Raw genomic sequence first — 27833 nt, forward strand, 5'->3', positions numbered from 1 at the left:
ATATTTACTTTTCTTCCCTCTCGTTGCTCTGCAATACCGGTGTCTCGTGAGTGTTTTTTTTTTCACATGTTTTTTGTATTAAACATCAAGGAGAATAACAAATTAGGTGGGTATATCTCTTAAAAAAAATTAGGTGGGTATATAGTAGGATCGGTGAGACTTTTTTATTGGTTGTGTTCATATTTAGAAAATGTAGTTAAATAGTTTAAATAATTGAAAAACATAAATTAATATAAAAAAATTAGGAGGGGTCATTTAAGATGCAAAAGTGAGTATCATGGATGTGGATGTTTTAAGAAGGGTAATAGTCACTTTGGTCATTGAATATGTAATGATAAGTCACAATAGTATCTCAATGTATCATTTCAAAATAGTTTTTGATTGTGCACTCCGGTAGTCAAAATAGTCTCTGACGCTGAAATAATCTCTCAATATTCACAATAACTCTTTTCATATAAGAACTTAAATGACAATATTAATGAAACATTTTAACATAATGAACTATTTAACTAATAAAATTTACAATCATAGATTATATATTTTAAAAAATTTGATACATTGAAAGACTATTGTGATTAATCAATTACATATTCATGGAATAAAGTGACGGTTAACCTCTGTAAGAATCCTAAAATGATTTAAACACATTTAGGTTAGAATTTCTGTAAAAGAAAAATGAAATAGAAAATAATCAGTGGAGAAAACGAATCGTTTAATTGAAAAGCGGTAGAAGTGAGTGCTTACAGCATCTTGAATCGTGATTTTCAAAACCCTAACTCTAAAATCACCAACCTCAACCTTTCATCCATTTTTCCAATTCACCTCTTTCTCTTCCCAATTTTCATTGTTTCTACGGTTTTCACGTCTCCTCAAAACCCTAATTTCACATCCACAATGAAAAGGAAGAGAAGTTCTTCTCTCAAATCATCACAACAAATGGTTTCTTCAGATTTACCTGATGAATGTTGGGAATTGATATTCAGATTCATCCTCAACGACGAAAACTGGTTAGATTCTCACTCATTCTATATATTGAATTCTCTATCACTCGTCTCCAAACAGTTCCTCTCAATCACCAACCGTCTTCGATTATCACTCTCTGTCCCATCTTCTACAGGCATGCGTCCCATCTTCAAAAGATTCAAAGACATAACCTCTCTCAAATTCACAGCCTTCTACATTGACCTCGACAAAATTCTTTGCGAAATCTCTAGTTTCCCGTTGAAGAAACTCACCTCACTCAATATTTCCAACCAACCCACCTTTCCCGCAAATGGGTTGCGAGTTTTCGCTCAAAACATTACAACTTTGACCTCTCTCACTTGTTCAAACATTGCTGATTTTAATACCACCGACTTGTTACTTATTACAGAATGTTTTCCTTTGCTCGAAGAACTCAACCTCATTTTCCCTTTTGATTGGAAAAATAAAGATAAAAATTACAATAACTATTGTGATAGGATAGAGGCTCTTTCACTTGCACTAGTCAAACTTCGTAAGGTTAATCTTTCTTGCTTTCCAATGAACGATAAATCGCTTTTCCACTTGTTACGAAATTGTAAGCTTCTTGAAGAGGTTATGTTTAAGTGTGATCAAGTAACTATTGCTGGAATTGCTTCAGCTATCTGCGAGAGACCAACATTGAAGTCATTATCGTTTTGCAATACTCTTTTTAATCCAACAGCCGTTTCTTCACATTTTATTTACTCATTGGTGAGTTTGAAGGGTTTGACTTCTCTTTCTTTGATGTCTCTGACTATCTCTGATGAAATGCTATACTCTATTGCACGGGAAGGTCTACCTTTGACAAGGCTTGTCCTCGAATGTTGCTTTGACTATAGCTATGCTGGAATCTTTTGTTTGTTATCCAAGTGTCGAGGTTTGCAATATTTGGATCTTCAATATGCTGATTTTCTAACTAATCACTATGTTGATAAGCTGTCTTTGTTTCTTGGTGATTTAATGTCTATAAACCTTAGCCAATGTAAGGAGCTCACATATTCAACCTTAATTACACTCGTTAGAAATTGTCCTTCACTTAGTGAGATCAAAATGAAAAATATTGGGAGTGAGAGTGTAGAGAATTCTGATTCTTTGCCGGATTTTGGTGTATACCCTCAATTAAAGTCTCTCTGTTTGGCTGAGAATACATGGTTAAGTGATGAACACATCATAATGTTTTCTTCCATTTTTCCCAATTTGAAGCTGCTTGACTTGAACTCTTGCCATCACATATCGGAAGGCATTTGTCAAGTTTTAAGGAGGTGTTCTAATATTAGGCATTTAAACTTAGCCCACTGTTCAAGCGTGAATCTACTTGGAGTGAACTTTGTAGTTCCCAAGCTGGAGGTGTTGAAGTTGTCAGATACAAAGGTTGATGATGAAACACTCTATTTGATCTCAAAGAATTGTTGCGGACTTTTGTACCTATCTGTGGACGATTGTAATGATGTCACAGAGAAAGGAGTGAAACATGTGAAAGAAAACTGCCCACAACTGAGAAAACATGGATACATTAATCACTAGTATTCTGAAATTTTGAACTTCGTAAGTTGTTTTTGTTTTAAGATTTCATTCTTTGAGAAATTAATATTTTAAACGGTCAACTTACAAATATGCGTTTAGCTTTTTATGGACATTGTTCTGATGGGGCAATCGCTGCAATCACATATAGAGTGATATGGGGTTAATTAGAACTAAGATTCCTCGGTTGCACTTCCTTCACTTGAAATGCTCCTCTGTTGTCACTGTAAAGTGCTGGTTTTTGAGAATTTTATGTTTAGAATTATAAAGATTGGAATTAGAATTTACCACAGATCTCCATTCGATTATTGTGATAGTAACAAAATTAGGACATTTTCTTTAAGCTTTTTTTATCGAACCATCAAATAGTAGGATCTTGAGAGTTCATAGTTTTCACCAACAATAACAGATAGAAACACTAACATGTTTACTTATTAAATCATTTCACTTTAGACATAAAAATTGGATTTACAGCTTATTCCATTGGCAAGGCACAAGATCCCCTTTGTTCAATGACATCCCTGTAGACTTGACATATTGCTTCCTTCCCTATTTTTTTGTCTCTTTACATTAGGTATGTTTTCAAATCATTGAAATATTAGCTCTTAATTTTGTCTCTTTACATTAGTTACATTTGAGTAGCTGGTGAATTATTATAGGGCAAATGACATTGGTGATACTCACAAGCATGAAACACGTCAATCGATTATAACTAGACATTGTTCGACTTTGAATAACAAAAATATCGCAATCACAAGCTCGGACTTCTCAAATGATTTTTGCAACTACTGCATTTGGCCATGTTTCAAATCAAATTGCCATCTGTGCAAATTTTACATGATGCCTTTTCTGCAAGAACATGTTATACAAGCTTCTTTATCTTTTCCATAAGAACATGTTATGCAAGAACATAGTTCCGGTATTTCCGAAGTTCAATTAAAAATTGTACTCGAGTTGTGTAGATAATCTTTTGAATACAATGTAATTGGAGATCAATTGCTGTGATTTTAATTCCTTTTGTTTCTCTGAAAGTAATTAATGTGTTGAGTGAGTGATATAGGAAGCTCACACACCACTCACTGATCATGTTTATACTTTATATTATTATCTTCAAGGTGAAATACAAATAAACACTTTATTTTAGCCTACTGTTGAAATAACAATAACCTGAAAATTGTACTTTATTTGCAGATATTTTCTTCCTTCGGAATACGGAAGGAAGCATAAGCTATTCTCAGCCTCCATGTGTTGTTGCATGGATGATAGGAGTGTGCTAAAACTACAAAAATGCGGGAAATGTTGAAGTGTTTTTCTTTATGTTCATACACTATAAAGTGTACCCTTTAAATATATTTTAAATTAAGCTTTCAGTTTTATGAAAGCTTCCTGTTTTATTCATACTTTCAAATAACTATGTTTGCTTATAACATAATAATTGTGTCCTGACCTAACCATTTTCTCTAATGTTGATTGAAGTAGATATTTGGGATAGTTGGGGTATGACCCTATTATTGACAATGATATAAATGTCATGTTGATTGAAGTAGAATTGTAATTTGTTCTCTGTATTTTTTTTTTATCAAAGCTATACTTTGCAAACACCCCCTTCAATGTTTCAGGAAAGATGCTGTGTGTAGTCTGTCTATGCACATTTGACAGTATACTAATTTTTTTATCAGGAACCTTTGATGTTGCAATGAAATCTGTGACAATATATACACTTTCAGAATGAATTGCACCAGTTATTCCAATAAACTCACAAGTCAGATTTACAAATTGCATTTTCCCTGTTTACTATGAGCAGTGACAGGTATATTTATTCCAATGATTATTGATAATATGATGCTATTGTATAGATTAAGCATTGTGTATCTTAGGAAATAGTTTTTGAGATAATAAGGGTTATGGGATTCCTATCTAAGTAGAATTGTCTTTGTATGTACAAGTTGATGCTATGTAGTTGCAACTTGCAAGTTATTTATTTTGGTCACTATTATAAAAAAAAGGGAAAATTACACTCACCTCCCTTGAGTTTTCGTTAAATGACAGAGACACCCCCTCTAGTTTTAAATTAGACACTAACATCCCTTAAGTTTTCATTAAATATATAGATACCTCCCTTCTCTCTTAACACTCCTTAACACTGTTATCTTCCTGTTAGGATGCAAATAGATTTGAAACTGAAATTCTCACGATCTTTGACCATTCAAGTTATTTTCCTATTTTGAAGATACCTCCTCCCATTGAACCTGCGAATTAATTAACTCCCTTTAATATCTGCCACGGTAATGAATCATGAACCCTCTCCATCATGACAGGTCACAGATATGCTCAAAAATTTTTTTGGGTATGAAACAAAGTTTCACGCCTTCACGATTGTATTGTTAGTGTTAGGATTTTTGCTTCTTATGCATTAATGTATGGTTTGTACTTTGTATAGAGAAAAGAAAGGAGGGAAAATGCAGAAAAATTCAAGAATCAGAGAAAGGCAAGTGTGCTTTGTATTGTATTGTTTGCTTCATAGAATAACCATATTTCTTTGATTGACAGTAGAGCTGCTCTCATCAAAAAAACGTAGATCACGTTGACTGAACCTCATCTTGGTTTTCTGTTATTTTTGCTGCTCCCTTTTACTGTGTTATCTTGTTTTTGTATTTTCGGGTCGGCATAATCTGTCAAAATTATAAATGAAAACAAGTTGAAGAGGAATACAGTGTCATCACATCATTGCTTCTTGCCATGTCTAAAGATTTGGATTAATATTGCCGGGTTGAATTAGTTGCAGAGGTGATGATGCACTCAATCATATAGGGAGTAGTAATTCATAACACTAAGGCTATCTAGTGTAAGTCAGAACTAACGGATGGTTAGCAGAGTTAAATTGAGGGGAGGTTATTGTATTTTTGAAACTAGAGGGGAGGTATGTGTCTTTTAACCAAACCTTAAAAATACAAACTAATTTCACGGATTTAAAAAAAAAATTATGTGCAATTAATTTTATAGATTTCATGTAAAACACTGGTTAAAATCATAGTCACACGGTTCGGAATTCGCTTTGGTACGTGGTACGAATTCGGGTGTGTGGTTCGCGACTGTCAAAAAATTTGGTACGTGGGGGGTATATAGAGTCGGTTCGCTGTTTGGGTTCGTAATACGTTCAAATATAACAATCGGTACGTTCTTAATTAAAAAATGTTTAATTAACAATAAATAAATAGATTTTTTTTTTCAAAAATAAAACTTTTAAGTGGCAATGCAAATAATTGTATTTCATCATGAAAAAAAGAACCACCGCAAGTGAAGTTAATTATCCATAACAAACAAGTATTAATTGTAAAGGATTTTTAAGTGACAATGAAATTAATATTAAATAATAGTAATCAATTCCAAACAATAGGTTCTTTTCCTATGTAACTCAAGTGGTACTAGCTAACCCAAACACCACGTGCCATCAAAACCTTTCCTATACTCGTTCATTTCCCGAAGAAAATTGTTTTTTTGACAAAGAATACGTCCAATTGATACATGGAAATGACCTTAATGCCCCTAGCGGTAGTTAACAACCGCTAGTATAAGCGCCGGTAGTTAACTGCCGTTGGATTATCCTGCGGTAGTTAACTACCGTTCCATGTATTTAGCACAAAAAAAAAATAAAAAATTGCTCCAACGGTAGTTAACTACAGTGGAGCTGGAGCATTATTTTTTTGGCAGTCTTGCTTCTCTGTGACCATCATGCCCAGATTTTTATTCCATGGTTAGCTCATGCTCATAAGTCTGACCATCATCACCTTCTTGACCATGGTTTTGTTCTAATCCTATGTTATTGTCAATATCATGTCCCAAGTCCAGTACATGCCCATGTACTGCTAATAGAAACCTTTAATTCAAATCTTATCTTCAACATCAAACCCATTTCATGTTAAAATACATTCAAAAGAGTGGAACAAAATCAAAGAATTTTTTCATTTCTGCAAAATTATTTGTGAACAGAACAAGATGAAAGGAAAAAGTAGAGGGACAATTGAGACAACCCATAAGTATTTGCACTGATTTTGCTTTGATTCATGGGTTGCTGGAATTGAATGTTGATTTTTTTTCTTTGATTTTTATTATGATTTATGGAGGAAGAAAAAGAAGAAGTGTTAATTCAAGAAGAAGTGTTTGGTTACTCTCTGATGAACAATTTTGATGCTTCACGGCTGAAGCTGTTTTTTCTATGTTGTGTTGAGTATTGAGCGGTAGTTAACTACCGGCGCTTATACCAGCGGTTGTTAACTACCGCTGGGGGCATTAAGGTCATTTCTATGTGTCAATTGGAAGTATTGTCAAAAAAGCAATTTTCTCTCCCGAAACTCTTCAGGGACACTAAGTACATTGGCCTGTAACAAAAGCAGAGTTAATGGACTCGGGTTAGGGTAAGAAGATGGCCTTTTAAAGCCCAAATTACCCTTCATCTTCAACCTATCAATAAAGTGACGACAGAAAGGCTACAAAACTTAAAAATTTCATGGCATCTTGCAGAAACAGGAACAACAAAACATCTAACGAAACAAAAAAAATCTCATCTCAGAGGTTAGAATGCAGTTGTTGGGCATGGTTCACTGGTTTGCTGTTTTCACCGAATTCAGGTGCGAATTCTTACGAACCAATTCGTAAAAGAACCGGGAACCGGTACGCACGAACCAATTCGCGGTTCCCAGGAGGATGCACGAATTATGTGACTATGGTTAAAATTACCATAGTATCTTGTTGATATTTAATGTAAAACACACTCAACTACTAGCATGAAATGTTTTTGAGATTTGAAGTTTTTTTTTTTCTTCTGATAATAGTGACTAGAGGGACTACTGTGTTTTTTTTTCCTATTGACATAGTAATTTGCTATCTATCTATCTATCTATTCATATCTAATTCTTGCATAAAAGTTATTTTCATATAACAACTACTTATTACACTGCAAAGTGGAGACAAACTTTTATTATAGTTCACTTTTGCAGACTCATGATTTACAAACACAATTGTTATTAACCTGGAATTTTGTCATTAACTGTGTTGCTTTCGGTGTGATTTTTATCATTAACTCGACTTTGATCTTGTTTTTGTCCTCATTCCTTTTTATTTTGTGTTTCTTAAGTGTCTTTCAGTTGCATTGCTACATTTAGATGATCTTAAGCTGGAAGTATTTGGTTGGTGTTGATTGTGTTTTATAGTAGGTGTTGGGGCAAATAAAGATGAAGCATATTTTATAAGAATTAAAGACCATGTGAAGATTTCCAACGTACACACGCACACTATGATCATATATAAAGCTAAACTCATGCCAAATCAAATGATAATTAGTTATGTTTGAACAATATAAAAATTCTCTAGAACTTTCATAAAGAAGTTGACACTCGAATCAATCTCTAAGTTAGTGAAATTTCTACAAGTTGACAACATGATTCCATAGTGTTTGGGTCATATATGAAGCTACATGTGTCAAATAGCTATAAAATTTGTTCCAAATAATGTATGAGATTCATATCTTCAACTTTCATGATGACACCTTAAACTAGTTCGGACTCTAAATATGTGAAAAATGTATCATAAAAAGATGACATAAGTTCTAAAGAACACAGAGAGCCTATGACTATGAGCGCCTTTGATATTGATGTACCAAGTTCTATCAATACTTGTCACAACGTGCGTAACAAATTTTGGATGGGGTGTGGCTGATTGAGGCATATTTTAGGGGGTTCTCTTGACCCTTAATCCTGTTGTTGGCCACCAACACAACCCTATATGCATCTTCCGACAACTAAAATTAAATATATTTGTTGATAATGTTGCGATACATCTTAATCAACTATGAAGATATTAGAGATATAAAAGTTAGTTACATGTTAGTTAGACCACTCTACTTAGTTGGCATAACCAAAGTCTAATACTATATTTAAATTCTTGATAGAGCTTATAATTGAGAGAAAAATATAGAAAAATGAAATGGAAATCTAGAAATGATATTGGTTACTAACGAGTATCATGTCAAGTAACTCCTAAATAATCCAACTAACATATAACTAAATTTTATATCTCTGTATACCTTCAACAACAACAAAACTATGATTGAATATATAGCTTGAAATATTAATAGCTTTTTTATGTAGAGTTTGTTCCTCTATATCGTTGTCGAAAGATGAAAAAAAAAAACTGTTGATGGTCAGATTTTACACCAATAAATTTCCTTACTAAAGTAGCCCCTATTTTTTCTTACTTAGATTTATAATTTTGGTCCTCAACTTTTCCAAAAGTTTCAATTTGACCCCAATAAATTTTCAAAAAATTGCAATTTGACCCCTCAAATTTTTTGAAATTTGCAAATTGGCCCCTAATTTCAATTTTTAAATTTGGCTCAAAAAATAAAAATTTATAAAAGTTGATAAAAAATGATGACTAAGAAAAGGGTGAGTGTGTCACTATGTTGATTTTGAGTTTCCTGTCGCTGTTGATATTGCGTGGCAATTCAATTTTACATTAGGCAAATGCTAATTTGTGCTCTCAAGAGCACGTGTTAAGAAACTCATTATAGAAATATACATATCAAAAAGTTTGATATTATGCTACACCATTTAAAAATAGAATCAATTCCATACCAAATCTAAACTAAAAACGAATGTCGTAGTAAAACATCGTTTGTCTGATATTATGCTACACTGAATTGTTCCGAATGAAGTAGAAGATTCATATCTTCAACTTTCATCATGACACCTTCATATTTTAGGGGTTCTCTTAACCCTTAATCTTGTTCTTGGCTACCAACACAATCCTATATGCATCTTCCAACAACTTGAATTAAATCTATTGTTGTGATGCATCTTAATCTATGTAGCTATAATATTTTTAAAATTAAACATATATTAATCATAAGCGTTAATTTTATCATTCTCAAAAAAATCACTCTTACAAAAAATGTGAAAGATTTTACCAGTTTTTCCTATATTTTCAACCTTCCAAAACCTTCCCCTCTCCTCTCCTTCAAACTCCCAAACAAAGCTTAAACGAACCATTTATGATCTCTCCATTATTTTAATTTTGTCCCTCTTTACGCTTTCAAGCAAAGCAATTGTAGTTTTCCTTTACGTTAGTGATGATGAAATTTCGTTGAGACTTTTATAAAGCATATTGTTTCATCAGTAGTTATATAATCTTCATTGAACAACTAGTTTTATGTTTTTCTTTGATAAATCAATTCTAAGAAAACCATACATAAAACTTTTATTTTCATGCGCAATTTTTTTTTTATAAAAATAAATCGTATATTTAAGATACAAATGGATGAAGGTCAAATGATATTTTAGATACAAATGGTATTTTTAATTCATAATTAATTTAAATATCAATTGATATAAATTTTATTATGAATTAAAAATGCCCTTTAATGTCACTTTACATTTATCAGCTAGTTGAACCGTTAATTTTACCAAGCATTTCAATTAGCTTATAAGCTACCAGTCATCAGCTATAAGCTATCAGCTATCTTATCAACTATTCACTATTTTTACCAAACAGAGCCTTAACTTAACTGCCGCTGGAGTTAATATCGTGTGAATGAGCAATTTTGAAAGTGAGAAGAGCAAAATCCATACAAATGGACTTGACTTGGCTGAAGTTCGGAAAAGGTATGCCCAACAGAGATGACCCGGCAAGAAACGGGTACCCCATATCCATAAAATCCATACTTAACAAAATCAGAATTGAAACAAACCAGAAACTCTTTTCTTTCAGAAATCAGAATCCACTTAGGGAAGTATGTGGAAAATGAGAATCCGGATTCAGAGTTTCCGACACGATTCACCTTTCTTAGCTATCGGCAACCTCGAACGAGAACTTCTTCTTGTTAAACAGGTTCTTATTTTCATTTGATTTGATACTACTATATTTAGTGTCACTGTATTGTAAAGCATTTTTAGAATCACCATCTTGAATCGTGATTTTCCCAAATTTCTACACTGCAAACCCTAATTTCACATCCACAATGAAAATGAAAATGAAAAGGAAGACAAGTTCTTCTACGAAATCATCACAACAAATGGTTTCTTCAGATTTACCTGATGAATGTTGGGAATTGATCTTCAGATTTATCCTCAACGACGAAAACAATTTAGATTATCACTCATTATATATCTTGAATTCTCTATCACTCGTCTCTAAACAGTTCCTCTCCATCACCAACCGTCTTCGATTATCCCTCACCCTCTACTATTTAACAGACATCCGTCCCTTCGAAAGATTCACCAACCTAAACTCCCTCATATTGAAAGCTATCACTGACCTGGACGAGTTTCTCTGTAGAATCTCTCGTTTCCCATTGAAAAAACTGACATCTCTCAACATCTCCAACCAACGCACCATTCCCGCAAATGGGTTGCGAGTTTTCTCTCAAAACATTACAACTTTGACCTCTCTCACTTGTTCCAACATTGCTGATTTCAGTACCACTGGCATGTTCCTCATCGCGGAATGTTTTCCTTTGCTTGAAGAACTCAACCTCATTTTCCCTTCAGGTTGGAAAAGTAAAGATAAAAATTACAATAACTACTGTGATGGGGTAGAGGCTTTATCACTTGCACTTGTCAAACTCCGTAAGGTTAATCTTTATAGATTTCCCCTGAACGACAAGTCGCTTTTTCACTTGTTCAACAATTGTAAGCTTCTTGAAGAGGTCATCTTGTTTCGATGTGATCAAATAACTATTGCTGGAATTGCTTCTGCTATACGCGAGAGACCAACATTGAAGTCATTATCGTTTTGCAATCGAACACACTCTGAAAAGTCCGTTTCTTCACATTTTATTCACTCATTGGTGAGTTTGAAGGGTTTGACTTCTCTTTCTTTGACGTCTCTTAAAATCTTTGATGAAATGCTCTACTCTATTGCAAGGGAAGGTCTACCTCTGACGAGGCTTGTTCTCGGATATTGCTTCGACTGTAGCTATGCTGGATTCTTTTATTTGTTATCCAAGTGTCGAGGTTTGCAACATTTGGATCTTCAACATGCTAATGTTCTGACTGATCACTATGTTGATAAGTTGTCTATGTTTCTTGGTGATTTAGTGTCTATAAACCTTAGTGAATGTAACGAGCTCACATATTCAACCTTGTTTACACTCGTTAGGAATTGTCCTTCACTTAGTGAGATCAAAATGGAAAATATAGGGAGTAAGGGTGTAGCGAATTCTGATTCTTTGCCGGATTTTGGTGTATACCCTCAATTAAAGTATCTCTACTTGGCTGAGAATTCATGGTTAAGTGATGAACACATCATAATGTTTTCTTCCATTTTTCCTAATTTGAAGCTGCTTGATTTGAACTCTTGCAATCACATCTCGGAAGGCATTTGTCAAGTTTTAAGGAGGTGTTCTAATATTAGGCATTTAAATTTAGCCCACTGTTCAAGTGTGAATCTACTTGGAGTGAACTTTGTAGTTCCCAAGCTGGAGGTGTTGAACTTGTCATATACAAATGTTGATGATAAAACACTGTATGTGATCTCAAAGAATTGTTGCGGACTTTTGGAACTATTTGTGGACAATTGTAATGATGTCACAGAGAAAGGAGTGAAACATGTGAAAGAAAACTGCTCGCAACTGAGGGAGCATGGATACGTTCGTCACTATTCTGGAAGTGTTGTGCGGAAAGTTTGAACTCTGTAAGTGGTTTTTGTTTTAAGATTTAATTCTATGAGAAATGAAAATTTTAAAATGTCAACTTACAAATGTGCTTTTACTCATCAATTTGTGCATGATAATTCCCTAAATATATCCGTGTAATCTTTTGATATAATGTATAGTGTAATGCAAACAGTTGGTTGCAGTGTTGTTAAATGGCGGCGTCATGGTGCATTGGCGGATTTTTAACAACAGCCATAGGCAATTTTTGAAGGAATCTTGATGCCCTCCACGCTGACACGCTGCAATTGCGTGTTTATATGGCGGACTTTTAGCTTTCCGCCATCAACAACACTTGGGTGTTTTATGCAGTTTTAAATTGTTTTGTTTTTCTTCTCTTTGCCTTGAATTGCATAAGTGACGACTCAATGGCTGCATGAGTTTTACACTTTTTCCAATGTTATTTGATGTTAGATAGTTTGTGTGTGCTAGCTTTGGTTTGCTAAATCTGATTAATATATTTCACTAAATTGGTTGTCCTCCTTGAACTGATTAGTTCTAGCCTGCAACACTTTTTCCGTGCAGCAATTACGTTTCTTGAAGTTACCAAGTGAATATAACAAAAATAATGTATTTTGCTTTGCTTGAAATATCATACATGTGAGTATATAGGCAGTCTTAGTGAACTCAAAATCAAAGTATCTTGAGGTGTGAGTAAAATTCTACATTCAATTCAAATATATGTGAAACAAAGATGTTTCAATGTTGAACATTTAGTTTTTTATGAACTAAGGTGCAATTAGAACTAAGGTTAATTAGATAGAACTAAGGTTCCTTAGTTGCACTTCCTTCACTTTCAATTTTGGCAATTATAGATTTTGAAATGCTCCTCTGTTGTCACTGTAAAGGGCTGGTTTTTGAGAATTTTATGTTTAGAATTAGAATTACTATTTCTTTTCTAATTATAGGCTTGGGAAGTGTCCAAACTATTAACTTGCTTCATATATCTATTGGATTATCGTGATAGTAACAAAATTACGACATTTTCTTTAAGCTTTTCTTGATCGAACCAGCAAATAATAGGATCTCGAGAGTTCATAGTTTTCACCAACAATAACAGTTAGAAACATTAACATGTTGTTTAATTATTAAAGCATCTCTTATACTTATCACATTAGACATAAAAATTAGATTTATAGCTTATTCCATTGGCAAGCCACTAGATCCCACGGCTAAAGGACATCCCTGAAGTCTTGACACATTGCTTCCTTCCCTATTTTATCTTTGAAATGTTAGCTCTAAATCTCGTCTCTTTACCTTAGTTCCATTTGAGTAGTTGGTGAATTATTATAGGGCAAATGACAATTGTTCAACTTTGAGTAACAAAAATATCACAATCACAAGATCAGACTTCTCAAATTGTTTTTGCAACTACTGCATCTGGCCATGTTTCAAATCAGATTTTGGTGAAGTTTAAGTCTCCTCTCCTTCTTCAGTAGTTCATTAGCAGGGATAACCAAATTGCTCATTTGTGCAAATTTTACATGATTCCTGCAACTCAATGGATATATTTATTGTTATTAACTATAAATTGTACACCTGTGCAAATTTTACATGCTGACTTTTCTGCAAGAACGTGTTATACAAGCTTCTTTATCTTTTCCATATAGAAATCTGAATTTTTAATTAATAATAGAAACATAGTTTCAGTATTTCCCAAATTCAATTAAAAATAGTATTGCAACTTCATTTCTACTATCGACACATACTTCTCTGGAACTCTGGTTGTGTAGATAATCTTTTGAATACAATGTAATTTGAGATCAATTGTTGTGATTTTAATTCCTTTTGTTTCTCTGAAAGCAATTAATGTATTGATTGAGTGATATTGGAATCTCACACACCACTCACTGATCATGTTTATATTATTATGTTCAAGGTGAATTACAAATAAATATTTATTTTAGGCTACTGCTGAAATAACAATAACCTGAAAGTTGTACTTTATTTGCAGATATTTTCTTCTTTCGGATAAAGGAAGGAAGCATAAGGAATGTCTCAGCCTCCGTGTGTTGTTGCATGGATGTTAGGAGTGTACTAAAACTACAAAATTGCGGAAATTTTTCAAGTGTTTTTCTTTATGTCCATACACTATAAAGTGCATCGTCTGAATATATTTTAAATCAAGCTTTCCAGTTTTATAACTATGTTTGCTTATAACATAATAATTGTGACCTGACCGTTTTCTATGATGTTGATTGAAGTAGATATTTGACAACATCTCGCCGCATTGTTCTCTGATCAAAATAGGGGAGAAACACCCAACTAGTTTTTTTAGAAACGGTTAAATTTATTCAGGACTAGTGTGTGCAAGAAGCACAACAAAACTTGCAGCCACAAATAAGAAAAATACAAAGGGGCTTTGATGTAGCCGAAACCCCGAAACTCCACAGGCTGTGAAGAGCACCGCAGACAGCAAAAAACAGGAAAATAACCAAACCAAAAGAGCAAACAGCAGAGGGGAGAAAAGTAAAAACGCTCCAAAACAGAAAACTTAGGCTGCCATATGCCTGTTAGCAGCAAACCAGTACAATTCTCAGCCAAAAACACAGCATACCCCAGCCTCAAACCCTGTCAAAGCCAAAACCCCGAACCACACTCTAATGCCGCAAAAGACACACTTTTGGATTCCAACACCACTCGTAAAACAAACAAGCCGGCACCTTCAAACGGCTTAAAGACAATCTCCATGTCAGCACCTTCACAGCCTCCACTACATCATCCACCCCACAAATAGAATTCTTAAAGATTCGATCATTTTTCACCCTCCATAAACTCCACACGACAGCATGCCAATTCAAACGAAAACCTTTCTGAATTCTATTATTCCCCTTAACCTCATTCCAACCCTCCGACATCAGAAACAAGTTCTGCGGTAGTTCAAAAGGAACCTCAAGCCATCTCAGCACACCATTCCACACCTCCATTGCAAACGCACAATGAATGAACAAGTGTGCCGCCGACTCGGGATTCCCATCACACAAAACACAACACACAAACGTATCCGAAGTTCAAGATTCTTTCTTTCAAGCAAAAGTTGCGCGTGGCTATGAAAAGGTTAGTATATGTCTAAACTCTAAATATGATTCGATGTGATGTCATGAAACAATTTTATACATTATTGCTTCTATCATACACTTCAGTTTGTAATTGAAGAATTAACTAGTTGGGTGTTTCTTCTCTTCTTTGTTGTAAGGTATTGAACTTAGCTTTTGGATTCTTCAAATTTGCTTGGTAAAATACTCCCATATTTTTTTTTCTTACTTAAATATATAATCTTACAATTGTAACAAGAAAAACCTTGCTTACCATTTGGTTATTTCGAACAATGTTCAGTTCCGTTTTACATGTAACTCATGCGATATTGTGATTTCATGTAAATCACCTCACCTAAATGGCTGTTGTTGCTGTGTAGTCTAGTTAGCCTGTTACTTTTTGGCGTTAAAATATGAAATCTTTCTTTTAGGTGACAATCTCTTCAACATGGTTCTTATGTCTTTGTCATATAGTATGATGCTTAGTGGAAGGTTGCGGTTTGAAATTCAAAAGCCACAAAAGTAGGCAGCAGCATCTGGTTAACAAGCATAAATTCCTGACATATCATTCGAATTTTTTCAATAAGTCTCAGCCTTCAAAGAAACAGAGAATAAAGTCTCAATGCAAAAAACTTTCTCATAAGGAGGATACTTCAGGAATGATGGAAGTGGAAAATGCAGCCATAGATAACCTTGTTTCAGCAGTCTCTAGAATGAATACTTTGGACTCAACTCCTTCCTCTATTAGCTCTAGTTGCCGTAACACCAAAGGCATGTCATTTGTCCCTCGAGCTGTTCAGTGACTAGAATGAATATTTTTATGCAGAATCAATGACTCCAACGAAACTCAACTCATTGTTGATCGGATTGGTTTGGTTTAGTTTAGTTTTAGAAGGATTCATTCATTCAAATTGATAGAAGTATATAGGGCAAATTACACACACCTCCCCTAAGGTTTACTAAAATGACACTGACACCCCCTCTAGTTTTAAAACATACACTAACCTCCCTTAAGTTCTCATGAAATACACAAACACCTCCCTTTTCTATTAACACCGTTAACTTTCCATTAACTTTATTTTTTTGAGGGAATTTTCCAGGAAAAAAAATCTTCATTGTTAAACTTACCATTGATGATCAATCAACTAAATCTAAATACAAGTAATTGGATCAAAAAAAAAAAAAAAAAAACTCCCCAGTGAAGGTTGTTGAACCAAATTAAATACGAGTAAAAATCTGTTTTAGCATGGGAATTTGTTGAACTGTGTTGAGTTACTTTTATGCATAACTTTGATTTGCAATGGAGAAATTGTGTCGGTGTTTGGCTTCCTTACTGATGTTTCAACATCTGCTACTGTACGCTTTTTTCTATATTAAATTGCTACAAATAATGTTGATACGGCTGTGTTTGATTGCACTAACAGTGCTTTTAGTTTTATCAATGATGGATTTGGTTGATTTTTTTTGAATCGGATTTGGTTGATTACAACAATGAAATGGTTATCAGTTGTGTTTACGGTGCTTTTGCCATTTTTTTCATCTCCCTAGCAATTCAAGAATCACCATTAAATATTGATCAAAAATTTCTAAAAGAAAAAAGGTTAACGGAAAATTAACGGTGTTAATAGAAAAGGGAGGTGTTTGTCTATTTAAAAAGAACTTAAAGGAGGTTGGTGTAAGTTTGAAAACTAAAGGGGGTGTTGGTGTCATTTTAGTAAACCTTAAGGGAGCTGGGTGTAATTTTCCCAAGTATATATATCGAACTATACAATTATGGTAAAGCATAATGAAATTAAAGTCTCTGAAATACTTATCTCTTCGAATAAAGTTGAAGACGATAACATCATTTATTGAATCTGCACTGCCTTAGAGTTAATATGTCGATTTGAACTGAAATGACACCGAACGAGAAGGAAAAGTAAAACAACTTTGCATCAAGACCGACCAACAAATCAAACGTTGTTCTAAGACGACGAAATCTCATAAATAAAAAACTAAATACATGTGAAAATCATTCATTGAAATAAAAGGAAAAGTATAAAGCAATTTATCCAAAAATTGGCTTTAAACTACTCTTCTTGCTGAAGAATATATAGAGGTGAACACCAAACACAAGTGCTTTTCACATTTTTTTTATTCATCTTTTCACATTATTATTAGTTTTTTTTTTCAAAAAAAATATAGAAATATATACTATACTAACAAATAAAAAAATATAGAAATGATGGTTAAGAATTAAGAATCATAAAATGATTTAAACACGTTTTGGTTAGAATTTCTGTAAAATAAAATAAAAAATAAAAAATGAGAACATGGTGGAGAAAACGACATCGTTTAATTGAAAAGCAGTAGAAGTGAGTGCTTGCGCTTGCAGCATCTCACTGTCTTGAATCGTGATTTTCCAAACCCTAACGCAAAGCTTCACAATCATCATCATCTTCCTCCAAAATCACCAACCTCAACCTTTCATCCATTTTTCATTGTTTCTAATGTTTTCACGTCTCCTCAAAACCCTAATTTCACATACATCCACGATGAAAAGGAAAAGGAAGAGAAGTTCTTCTACCAAATCATCACAACAGAAAAGGAAAAGGAAGAGAAGTTCTTCTACGAAATCATCACAACAAATGATTTCTTCAGATTTACCTGATGAATGTTGGGAATTGATATTCAGATTCATCGTTAACGAGGACAAAATCCATTTATATTCTCACACAGGTTCTATCTTGAATTCACTATCACTCGTCTCCAAACAGTTCCTCTCAATCACCAACTGTCTTCGATTATCGCTCACCGTCAACTATACTTCAGGTATACGTCCCATCTTCGAAAGATTCACCGACATAACCTCTCTCAAATTCAACTATCCTTTCCTTTACCCTGACCTTGACAAAATTCTTTGCAAAATCTCTCGTTTTCCTTTGAAGAAACTCACATCACTCGATATTTCCAACCAACCCACCATTCCCGCAAATGGTTTGCGAGTTTTCGCTCAAAACATTACAACTTTGACCTCTTTCACTTGTTCCTACATTGCTGATTTTAATACTACTTACACGTTTCTTATCGCGGAATGTTTTCCTTTGCTTGAAGAACTCAACCTCAGTTTCCCTTCAGATTGGAAAAATAAAGATAAAAATTACAATAACTATTGTGATGGGGTCGAGGCTCTTTCACTTGCACTTGTCAAACTCCGTAAGGTTGATCTTTCTGGCTTTCCCCTGAGCGATAAATCGCTTTTTCACTTGTTCAACAATTGTAAGCTTCTTGAGGAGGTTATCTTGTTTTGGTGTGATCAAATAACTATTGCTGGAATTGCTTCTGCTCTCCGTGAGAGACCAACATTGAGGTCTTTTTCATTTTGCAGTAATCATGTTAATCTAGAAGAAGACGACGATTATTTACATTTTAAAGTTACTTCACATTTTATTGACTCATTGGTGAGTTTAAAGGGTTTGACTTCTCTTGCTTTCTTGTCTTTGATTATCTCTGATGAGTTACTCTACTCTATTGCTCGGGAAGGTCTACCTTTGACGAGGCTTGTCCTCGGAAATTGCTCGGACTATAGCTATGTTGGAATCTTTGGTTTGTTATCTAAGTGTCGAGGTTTGCGACATTTGGATCTTCAACATACCAATTTTCTGAATGATCACCATGTTGATGAGTTGTCTTTGTTGATAGGTGATTTAGTGTCTATAAACCTTAGTCACTGTTGGGAGATCACATATTCAGCCTTGTTTGCACTCGTTAGGAATTGTCCTTCACTCAATGAGATCAAAATGGAAAGTATTGGGAGCAAGAGTGTAGAGAATTCTAATTCTTTGCCGGATTTTGGTGTATACCCTCAATTAAAGTATCTCTACTTGGCTGAGAATTCATGGTTAAGCGATGAAAACATCATAATGTTTGCTTCCATTTTTCCCAATTTGGAGCTGCTTGACTTGAACTCTTGCCATCACATATCGGAAGGCATTTGTCAAGTTTTAAGGAGGTGTTCTAATATTACGCATTTAAACTTAGCCCATTGTTCAAGCGTGAATCTACTTGGAGTGAACTTTGTAGTTCCCAAGCTGGAGGTGTTGAAGTTGTCAGATACAAAGGTTGATGATGAAACACTCTATGTGATCTCAAACAATTGTTGCGGACTTTTGGAACTATTTGTGGACGATTGTAATGATGTCACAGAGAAAGGAGTGAAACATGTGAAGAAAAACTGCCCACAACTGAGAAAACATGGATACATTCATCACTAGTATTCTGAAATTGTTGTGCTAAAATTTTGAACTTCGTAAGTTGTTTTTGTTTTAAGATTTCATTCTATGTGAAATTAATATTTTAAAATGTCTCCGTGTGTTGTTGCATGGATGTTAGGAGTGTGCTAAAACTACAAAATTGCGGATTTTTTTTAAGTATTGTGACCTGACCTGACCATTTTCTACGATGTTGATAGAAGTAGATATTTGGGATAGTTGGGGTATGACACTTTTATTGACAATGATATAAATGTCATGGTGATTGAAGTAGAATTGTAATTTGTTTTATGTATTTTATAAGCAAAGCTATACTTTGCAATTTGCAAACACCTCCTTCAATGTTGAAACTATAAATTCAATTTATCTATTTGTTCTTAATTAACTCAGTTTAAAAGTTTCGGGGAACATGCAGTAGTCTGTCTATGCACATTTGACAACATCTCGCTGCATTGTTCTCTGATCCTTCAACTTTGCCCATGAATATCTCATGGTTCATTGACAACATACTCAAATTTTTATCAGCAACCTGTGATGTTGCAATGAAGTCTGTGACAATATATAAATTTTCAGAATGAATGGCACCGGTTATTCCAATAAACTCAAAAGTGAGATTTATAAATAGCATTTTCCCTCTTTATTATGAGGTGTGACAGGTTTACTTATCATTTAGCATGCACAAACGAGGTAAAAGACTTCAAACATTTCGGCTAAATCTGAACTCAGTGATTGTTGATAATATGATGTTATTGTATAGATTAGGCATTGTGTGTCTTAGGAAATAGTTTTTGAGATAAAGAAGGGTTATGAGATTCCTATCTAAGCAGAATAGTTTTTGAGATAATATGATGTAGTTGCAACTTGCAAATTACTAATTTCAGTCACTAATATAAGCAAAAAAATATAAACAAATTTCAGTCACTATTGCAAGTTACATTGAACATTATTGTGGCTACTGTTACATGTTCATCCTCCTATGTTTACAATCACTTCTTCTCATTGTCCTCGCTTGATGAAGTAACGATGGATTTGGATAATCAGAATCCGGATTCAGAGTTTCCGTTTTGGAAACCCGATTCACCCTTCTTCGCCATCGGTAACCTCGAACAAGAACTTGTCAAACAGGTTCTTATTTTTATCTTCTTTTTTTATTTCATTCTAATTCTTTTTTATTTTGTGCTTTTTTTTAATGCGGATTGTTACTTATTCTTTTTATTTTATATGGTTGCTTTGGCCTTAGTTTACTTGCTTTATATTGTTAATAGTTTTTGAGCTACTATTGTTGATTAAAGCATGAATGATAATATATGATTTTCAAATGCTGAGCTTAAATAAACAACTTGGTTTTAATATGTTCTCATGTTCAGAGTTTTAAATAATAGTCTGCGACATAATCGCGATCGAGGCTGTATTGGCTGCATTCATGGATCTTTTTAAAAACTCATTACTTAGATATATGATTCATAATATTCAATAGGCATTAGAATAAGGAACCATGTGATTTGGGTCAAATGGTTAATGAGCTTCGGTTAAAGTCAATTGATTGAGAATTTCCGAATTCGAGTCCTAGCTGGAACAATTCTTTACTAAATTTTACTTACCTATCGGCTAGACTCTGGATTACAAGGGTCCCTTGTCCCTCTGAATTAGAGTGTTAAGACAAAAAAAAATAGACATTAGAATAAAGCATGATAATTTATGGCACTGTTAGGCTTTACTCAAATCTCAGCTGATATTTGTAGAAGCCGTTGTGATTATTAGCCTTTGAGAACAGTCCACGATGGATTTTCATTTCTGGTTGTAGTTTTCTGTTATTCTACATGCTTCTCAGTGAAAGACCTTTCTTATAGTTCTCGAAAATGTTTACTTTATATACAATCATTTATGCATAAAGGCAACATTTGATGGGTATTATATAACTGTATATTTGGAATCACGAAAAGTTAACAAAATCACGGTGGACCATGATTTTCTTGAAGCACCATAGTATATCTTTTGCCAAAATCATGGCAATACATTGTGAATCTATCAAACTCATCACGAATCCAACCATGCACTAAGGAATTTCCTTTGTTGAAGACTGTGCTTTGTCCAAGAAGGCAATGTTTAACTTCAAACTTATACTGATAAAATGACTGATTGCGTCTTATTTCGAAGTCTTTCCCTTTGCGCAGGGAAGTCTTCTATCCCATTGTTGGGTGTGGATCGTGTTTGGCTTCAATGGAGGACTTTGAAAATCACCATAATGCAAGACATACTGCATCCTTTTCTGTGTTTCTAGGGTCTACCTAACTTCACATTTGCTCGGCATACATGTATCCAAAGCAATTGATTCTTTCTTTCAGGCAAAAGTTGTGTGTACCTATGACATGGTAGTGTATATGTCTAAACTCTAAATATGATTCAATTTGATGTCATGAAACAAATTTATATAGTATTGCTTCTATCATACACTTCAGTTTGTAATTGAAGAAATAAATAGTTGGGTGTTTCTTCCCTTTATTGTAAGATATTCAACTTTGCTTTTGGTTTCTTCAAATTTCCTTAGTAAAATACTCCCATATTTTTTTTCTTAAATTTATATTCTTACAAATTGCAACAAGAAAACCCTGCTTACAATTTGGTTATTTTGAACAATGTTCAGAATTTATTTTTACATCGTTTTTATTGTTTTTTTGTTAGTTTAGAGCTCATAGTTGGGTTTGTAAGAAGGTACACGAAATGCAAGGTAGTCCAATAGCTAGAGACTCAGGTAGAGGGAAACCGAAGAAAACTAAAGATCAAATTGTTATCAAGGATTTGGAACTAAAGACTCGATTGTTATAGATAATCAATGATAGCGATATTACGATTTCATGTGATTTTTGTCGCTCACCTAATGAGAAAAGGCTTTGGTTGTCGCCATTGTTTTTATTGTTGTTTAGTCTAGCTAGCATGTTACTTTTCTGCATTCACGTTAAATTTCCCCTTTTAACATGATTCTTTTCTCTGTCATATAGGTTGAATGCTTAGTGGAAGGTGTGGTTTGAAATTTAAAAGCTACAAAAGTAGGCAGCAGCATCTGGACTCAAAGAAGCATAAATTCCCAACATCATTCGAGCTTTTTCAATAAGTCTCTGCCTTCAAAGAAACAGAGGATGAAGTCTCAACGCAAAAAACTTTCTCATAAGGAGGATACTTCAGGAATGATGGAAGTGGAAAATGGAGCCATAGATAACCTTGTTTCAGCAGTCTCTAGAATGAATGCTTTGGACTCAACTCCTTACTCTATCAGCTTTGGTCGCCGTAACACCAAAGGCATGTCATTTGTCCCTCGAGTTGTTCAGTGTGGGAAGGGATCAAACTCGGGTTTATCCGTTACAAAAAGATAACAGGCTTCATTCAAATCAGTCTGCATTCTTGTTTGCTGAAAGATAATTTACGTATGTTGTCCCATTAAATAATCATTTTTGTGTATAAACAAAATTTGATGGATGTTACAGTAATACATATTTGGAATCACAGAGAGTTATCGTAATCACGGTGTATCGTGATTTTCTTGAAGCACCAAATTATATCTTTTACCAAAATCACGGTAACACATTGTGAATCTATCAAATTCACCACGAATCCAAACATGCACTAAGGCCTTGCCTTTGTTGAAGACTGTGCTTTGTCCAAGAAGGCAGTGTTTAACTTCGAACTTATACTGATAAAATGACAGTGTGTGCACCTCATTTTGAAGCCTAGCACTTTGTGCAGGGAAGTCTTCTGTCCCATTGTTGGGTGTGGATCGCGTTTGGCTTCAATGGAGACCTTTGAAAATCACTATAATGCAGGACACACTGCATCCTGTTCTTAGTGTTCTAGGGACACCGAAGCTAAAAGTTGTGCGTGGCTATGACAAGGTTAGTATATGTCTAAACTCTAAATATTATTCGATGTGATGTCATGAAACAATTTTATACATTATTGTTTCTATCATACACTTCAGTTTGTGATTGAAGAATTAACTAGTTGGGTGTTTCTTCTCTTCTTTGTTGTAAGATATTGAACTTAGCTTTTGGATTCTTCAAATTTGCTTGGTAAAATACTCCCATATTTTTTTTTCTTACTTAAATATATAATCTTACAAATTGTCACAAGAAAAACCCTGCTTACCATTTGGTTATTTCGAACAATGTTCAGTTCCGTTTTACATGTAACTCATGCGATATTATGATTTCATGTAACTCACCTGACCTAAATGGTTGTTGTTGCTGTGTAGTCTAGTTAGCATGTTACTTTTTGGCGTTAAAGTATGATGCTTAGTGGAAGGTTGCGGTTTGAAATTCAAAAGCCATAGATAACTTGTTTCAGCAGTCTCAAGAATGAATACTTTGGACTCAACTCCTTCCTCTATTAGCTTTGGCCGCCGTAAGACTAAAGGCATGTCATTTGTCCCTCGAGCTGTTCAGCATGGGAAGGGATCAAACTCGGGTTTTTCCCTTACAAAAAGATAACAGGCTTTCATTCAAATCAATTTGCATTCTTGTTTGCTGAATGATCATTTTCGGATGTTGTCCCGTTACATGATCCCTGTGGATGTCTTCTTTCTCAAAGTTGAAGTAGTTGAAGATCCGTAAGTAGAATTATGTTGATGATGTAATAACAACATGCTTTTATATTTTATATATATCTTTTTGTACTCTCACTTGGGCTTGTAAGTGTCCCCTACATAGACATTGTGCTAATGATATGAAGCTTTTGACTGATTTTGTTCTCTTAACTTCTCGCCTCTTTACTGAATAGTCAGTTTGCTACTACGTCTATAATATGTTATGAATAGTCATGAGAATCCAACCAAACTCAACTCATTCAAAAACTATTAATAATATAAAGCAAATAAACTAATGCCAAAGCAACCTTATAAAATAAAACGTAGCATTGAATCTCACATCCCTTAAAAAAACATTAAATTTCATTTTTCTTTTTACTAAAAAAAGCGTATATTCATTTAAATTTATAGAAGAGAAATGGTAGGGTCACATCTTCTAGCACAACGATTGAAATTAAATTGTCTAGAATGCTTATATCTTTGAATAACGTTAAAGATAACAAATACATTGATTGAAGTTACTACAAATTTGACGAAATTAAAGTGGCTTGAATGTTCATATCTTCAAACAACGTTGAAGATGACAAAGACATTGATTAAATATGTATTGATTTGAATCGACAGATAACGCAACGAGACAGAAAAGTAAAACAACACCACATCAAGATCAAATCAAACCTTGCACTAAGACAACAAAATCACAAATAAAAATAAAAAAAATATATGTGAAAATCACTTATTTAAATAAAAGGAAAGTAAAACAACGATTTACATAAAATAGTTTCAAACCAAAATTTAACCTTAAGCTACTTCTCTTGAAGAAACATAGAGGTGATCAACCGTGTCAGGGTGGTATGGATAATTTGATTTTAAAATGTGTGATAATATTTACTTTTCTTCCCTCTCGTTGCTCTGCAATACCACGGTGTCTCGTGAGTGTTTTTTTTTCACATGTTTTTTTTATTAAACTAGTCGAGATACCCGTGCTACAGCACGGGTAGCGCGGCTTCGCCGCGTTGCAGCACGCGGTGAGGTGTGTGACTTTTTGTAATGGTGTGTGTGTGATCTAGTACTAAATAATAGTTGAACTTAATAGACATGCATGTAAATTGCATTAAAATAGTTATAAATATTACACATAACATATATCCCACGTAAACTAAATGAGATAATATTTTTTTTTTTTTTGAGAGAAAAAAATGAGATAATATTTTTATAAACTCTTAGATTTTTTATTAGAAAATTTTAGAATTAATCCTCAAAACTGAGTTATCAAAGCAAACCAAAGTATTAGGCAAGGATAATACAATAACTTTGATCGTCGTTAAGTTTCTTATATATAAGTATGCATTAGTTTAGTGTTTTTATATGAAATGAATAGTTTAGTATGAAGATTTTCTTGGCAAACAAAAAGAAACTATTCTAAATTATTGTTTTGGAAGACTAAAAACTTAAAACTCCTTTTTTTTTTTTTTTTTAGAAATATCTATGTTTAACTTTTCTGAAACTATGTAATTTTTTTTAATGATCACAAAAATTGATAAACATAAAGTAGAATATTATTTTTATAATTTTATTGTTGATCAATGATAAACATACTTGTTTTATGATTTAACAAAAATAAATTTTTTCTATTTTTTTAATCTAAATACTATCTTTCTTTTTTCCATTTTTGGTAGATCCGAACAAATTAGTACAGTGAAAAAAGCATATTAACTTTTATGAATTTGATTGTTGGCTGCAATTTGGCCTGCATCTTTATTTTGTTAATTTCTAGGCTAAAGACTGGTTTTTTTTTCTTCATTTCTTCACCGTTATGGTTAGGAATTTCGTGTTTAATGTCAGGGACTGTAACACCCATACCAGATGTATCTAGAAAGTCTGGCACGAATGTTATTATTAGTACTGGATACATTAAAATTTACAACATAAATTACATACGAATGAATATTTATACAACAAATTGCGTTCGTACACAAATCACATAAACATATCAACCATACATATAATTTTCATCCTTAAAATCCAAAGCATCCTGCAGCGACACGAACGCACAATTGCTGAAACATCCATCCGACTTCAAGCTGGCATAACGTCCTGCTTATCTGAAACAAATAAGGATTGGGATGAGACATAATGTCTCAGTGAGTTCCCCTAAATCCTAGGCTATAGGCAACCTCAAGGGAAACCTACGGTCACCACGTGTCTACATTACAACCTGACGGTTGATTATACGTGTGTGGGGACTTGCATACCTAGACAGTAGTGCTTACTAGAGCCGTCATAATCTTATCTTAACTTGTTATAGGCTTCACTTCCTATACGTGTCATGGCGGTCAAGGGGGAATCTAGGACCGCATTGCCAAAGATACGCTCTACGTATCGAGGCCTAAACATAACATATCATGACACTAATCTAAACCGGACGATTAGGGGAACCTAAGATCGTCATCGGTATCATGTTCTTTACTTGCTCTAATCCATGCCTTGTACTTATCCTGCAGCATCTAATGCTCTTATTCTTAAACATAAACTTGTATGGATTCACTCTTGCATAATCATGAACATAACATAATCATAATCATATCATACATAAACGTATCTAAGTTCATTCATTAGGTTAGCGTTGAAAAAACAGTCATTATCTTGCGGCTTGAACCGTTCCCCTTAGGTCGAGAACCTCCCGTATCCCCCTGGCGTGGATAACAAGAGACACGAGCACCTACGTCTTATTACTCAGTGACATGTGGGTCCCTTACGGCTTGAACCATTCCCATCATGAGAACCCCTTGTATCCCCCCTGAGGTGGATAGCAAGAGGCATGCCACCTACACTTATTAAGTCATAGTCTTGTCGTTCGTATAGGTTAAACCTAATCATACTTGCTCATGCTTGTACATACTTATCCATGGTGGAGAGATTAACTACCTATCCACAACTTAACATACTTGATCATATGCGAAGAGAATACACTTCGCGTCTTATCATTCTAGAGAATCATATCCTATAATTGCCTTACTAATCATTCATTCTATCATTCTAGTTCTCAACACTATGTCGAGGCTCTACATTCATTCCCTTTCTTAATTCATAGCTACCCGAGTAATATCGGCTTAAACTCTCTTGAATCACTCTTGCCATTCTTATTAAGTTTGCCATGATTTTCATTTCAATAATCGTTTGATGTTATGTGCATTGCATAGATGTTGTTTTAAGGTTATAAAGTTGTAAAACGTTGAAAGAAAAGCCTCGGAATGCACCACGGACCCTGAACTGGGCCAACAGGCCAAAGCAAGTTGGCCAAGTCCAGAGAGCTGCGCTAATAGCTCAGCTGGGGCGTGGCTCATCCTGAGAATTTCGCTATTAGCGTAGATTTCGCTAATAGCGTGGTTCTTCGGGTCTGAGGTACAAAATTTCCAGTTTTGATCCAAAACTTGTTCAGTTTGATCCTGCAATGCACCATAATCATCCAGCAACATATACATACATTTATAAACATATTTCATGGCAAACTAACAAGTAATCAACAAGAATTTATCAAAAGTCCTTTAGGGTTCTAAACCTCTCATAAACATAAATCTATACTTTAAACATGGAATTTACACAACCCAAGGAAGGTAAACTATCTATGGAACTCACCTAATCATGTTTCTTGCATATCTTCAAGCTTCAAGCATCAAACCCTAGCTTCCCCATCATTCTTGATCCAAAGCTTTTCAACCAAACCTTGCTTTAATCTTTTC

The 27833-nt window shown here is 34.1% G+C and overlaps 4 protein-coding genes and 1 pseudogene across 15 annotated transcripts in view; all 5 read left to right on the forward strand.

The window, feature by feature from the left end:
- Window positions 1-14447, forward strand: part of LOC146905390 (F-box/LRR-repeat protein 14-like) — a 23640-nt gene extending 9193 nt beyond the window's left edge. The window contains exon 2 of the mRNA XM_085726819.1: window positions 14184-14447. The gene's annotated coding sequence lies outside the window, so the exon portion shown is untranslated. The remainder of the gene's footprint in view (window positions 1-14183) is intronic.
- LOC146905392 (uncharacterized) lies at window positions 743-4124 on the forward strand. Of its 3 annotated transcripts, none has more exons than XR_015019190.1 (2): window positions 743-3097; window positions 3715-4124. XR_015019190.1 is itself a non-coding variant. In XM_085726816.1 (2 exons), exon 1 carries the CDS (start codon window positions 895-897, stop codon window positions 2524-2526), a length of 1632 nt encoding a protein of 543 aa, XP_085582942.1. In that variant the 5' UTR covers window positions 743-894; the 3' UTR covers window positions 2527-2547; window positions 3715-4124. The 3 variants fall into 3 exon arrangements, 2 of the variants coding, with proteins under 2 accessions (XP_085582942.1, XP_085582943.1); XM_085726816.1 differs by having other exon boundaries at window positions 743-2547; XM_085726817.1 differs by having other exon boundaries at window positions 743-1879.
- On the forward strand, window positions 10269-14447 carry LOC146905393 (F-box protein At1g47056-like). 4 transcript variants are annotated; one of them, XM_085726808.1, is made up of 2 exons: window positions 10269-12210; window positions 12376-14447. In XM_085726808.1, the coding sequence occupies exon 1, from the start codon at window positions 10538-10540 to the stop codon at window positions 12203-12205; it is 1668 nt and encodes a 555-aa protein (XP_085582934.1). In that variant the 5' UTR covers window positions 10269-10537; the 3' UTR covers window positions 12206-12210; window positions 12376-14447. The 4 variants fall into 4 exon arrangements, with proteins under 4 accessions (XP_085582934.1, XP_085582933.1, XP_085582936.1 ...); XM_085726807.1 differs by having other exon boundaries at window positions 14184-14447; XM_085726810.1 differs by having other exon boundaries at window positions 13523-13880.
- A 3188-nt stretch (window positions 14448-17635) lies between these two features.
- LOC146905394 (protein TRANSPORT INHIBITOR RESPONSE 1-like) lies at window positions 17636-24261 on the forward strand. 6 transcript variants are annotated; one of them, XR_015019180.1, is made up of 4 exons: window positions 17636-19552; window positions 21689-21886; window positions 22514-22936; window positions 23256-24261. XR_015019180.1 is itself a non-coding variant. In XM_085726799.1 (2 exons), exon 1 carries the CDS (start codon window positions 17754-17756, stop codon window positions 19515-19517), a length of 1764 nt encoding a protein of 587 aa, XP_085582925.1. In that variant the 5' UTR covers window positions 17636-17753; the 3' UTR covers window positions 19518-19552; window positions 22514-23065. The 6 variants fall into 6 exon arrangements, 4 of the variants coding, with proteins under 4 accessions (XP_085582925.1, XP_085582924.1, XP_085582923.1 ...); XR_015019179.1 differs by lacking the exon at window positions 23256-24261 and having other exon boundaries at window positions 22514-23065; XM_085726799.1 differs by lacking the exons at window positions 21689-21886; window positions 23256-24261 and having other exon boundaries at window positions 22514-23065.
- Window positions 20538-23065, forward strand: LOC146905395 (uncharacterized; annotated as a pseudogene). The gene is made up of 3 exons (XR_015019192.1): window positions 20538-20645; window positions 21633-21886; window positions 22514-23065. The product of XR_015019192.1 is annotated as an uncharacterized LOC146905395 (transcript).
- Window positions 24262-27833: the final 3572 nt, after the last annotated feature.

Source organism: Medicago sativa, chromosome 7, assembly GCF_051527215.1.
Source record: "Medicago sativa cultivar Bolivia chromosome 7, Bolivia_mono, whole genome shotgun sequence".
NCBI lineage: Eukaryota > Viridiplantae > Streptophyta > Magnoliopsida > Fabales > Fabaceae > Medicago > Medicago sativa.

Bases quoted from the DNA above. Each gene is read 5' to 3' on its own strand.
- LOC146905394 (XM_085726799.1), top strand. From the start codon at position 17,754: ATGTTTTCACGTCTCCTCAAAACCCTAATTTCACATACATCCACGATG.
- LOC146905392 (XM_085726816.1), top strand. From the start codon at position 895: ATGAAAAGGAAGAGAAGTTCTTCTCTCAAATCATCACAACAAATGGTT.
- LOC146905393 (XM_085726808.1), top strand. From the start codon at position 10,538: ATGAAAATGAAAATGAAAAGGAAGACAAGTTCTTCTACGAAATCATCA.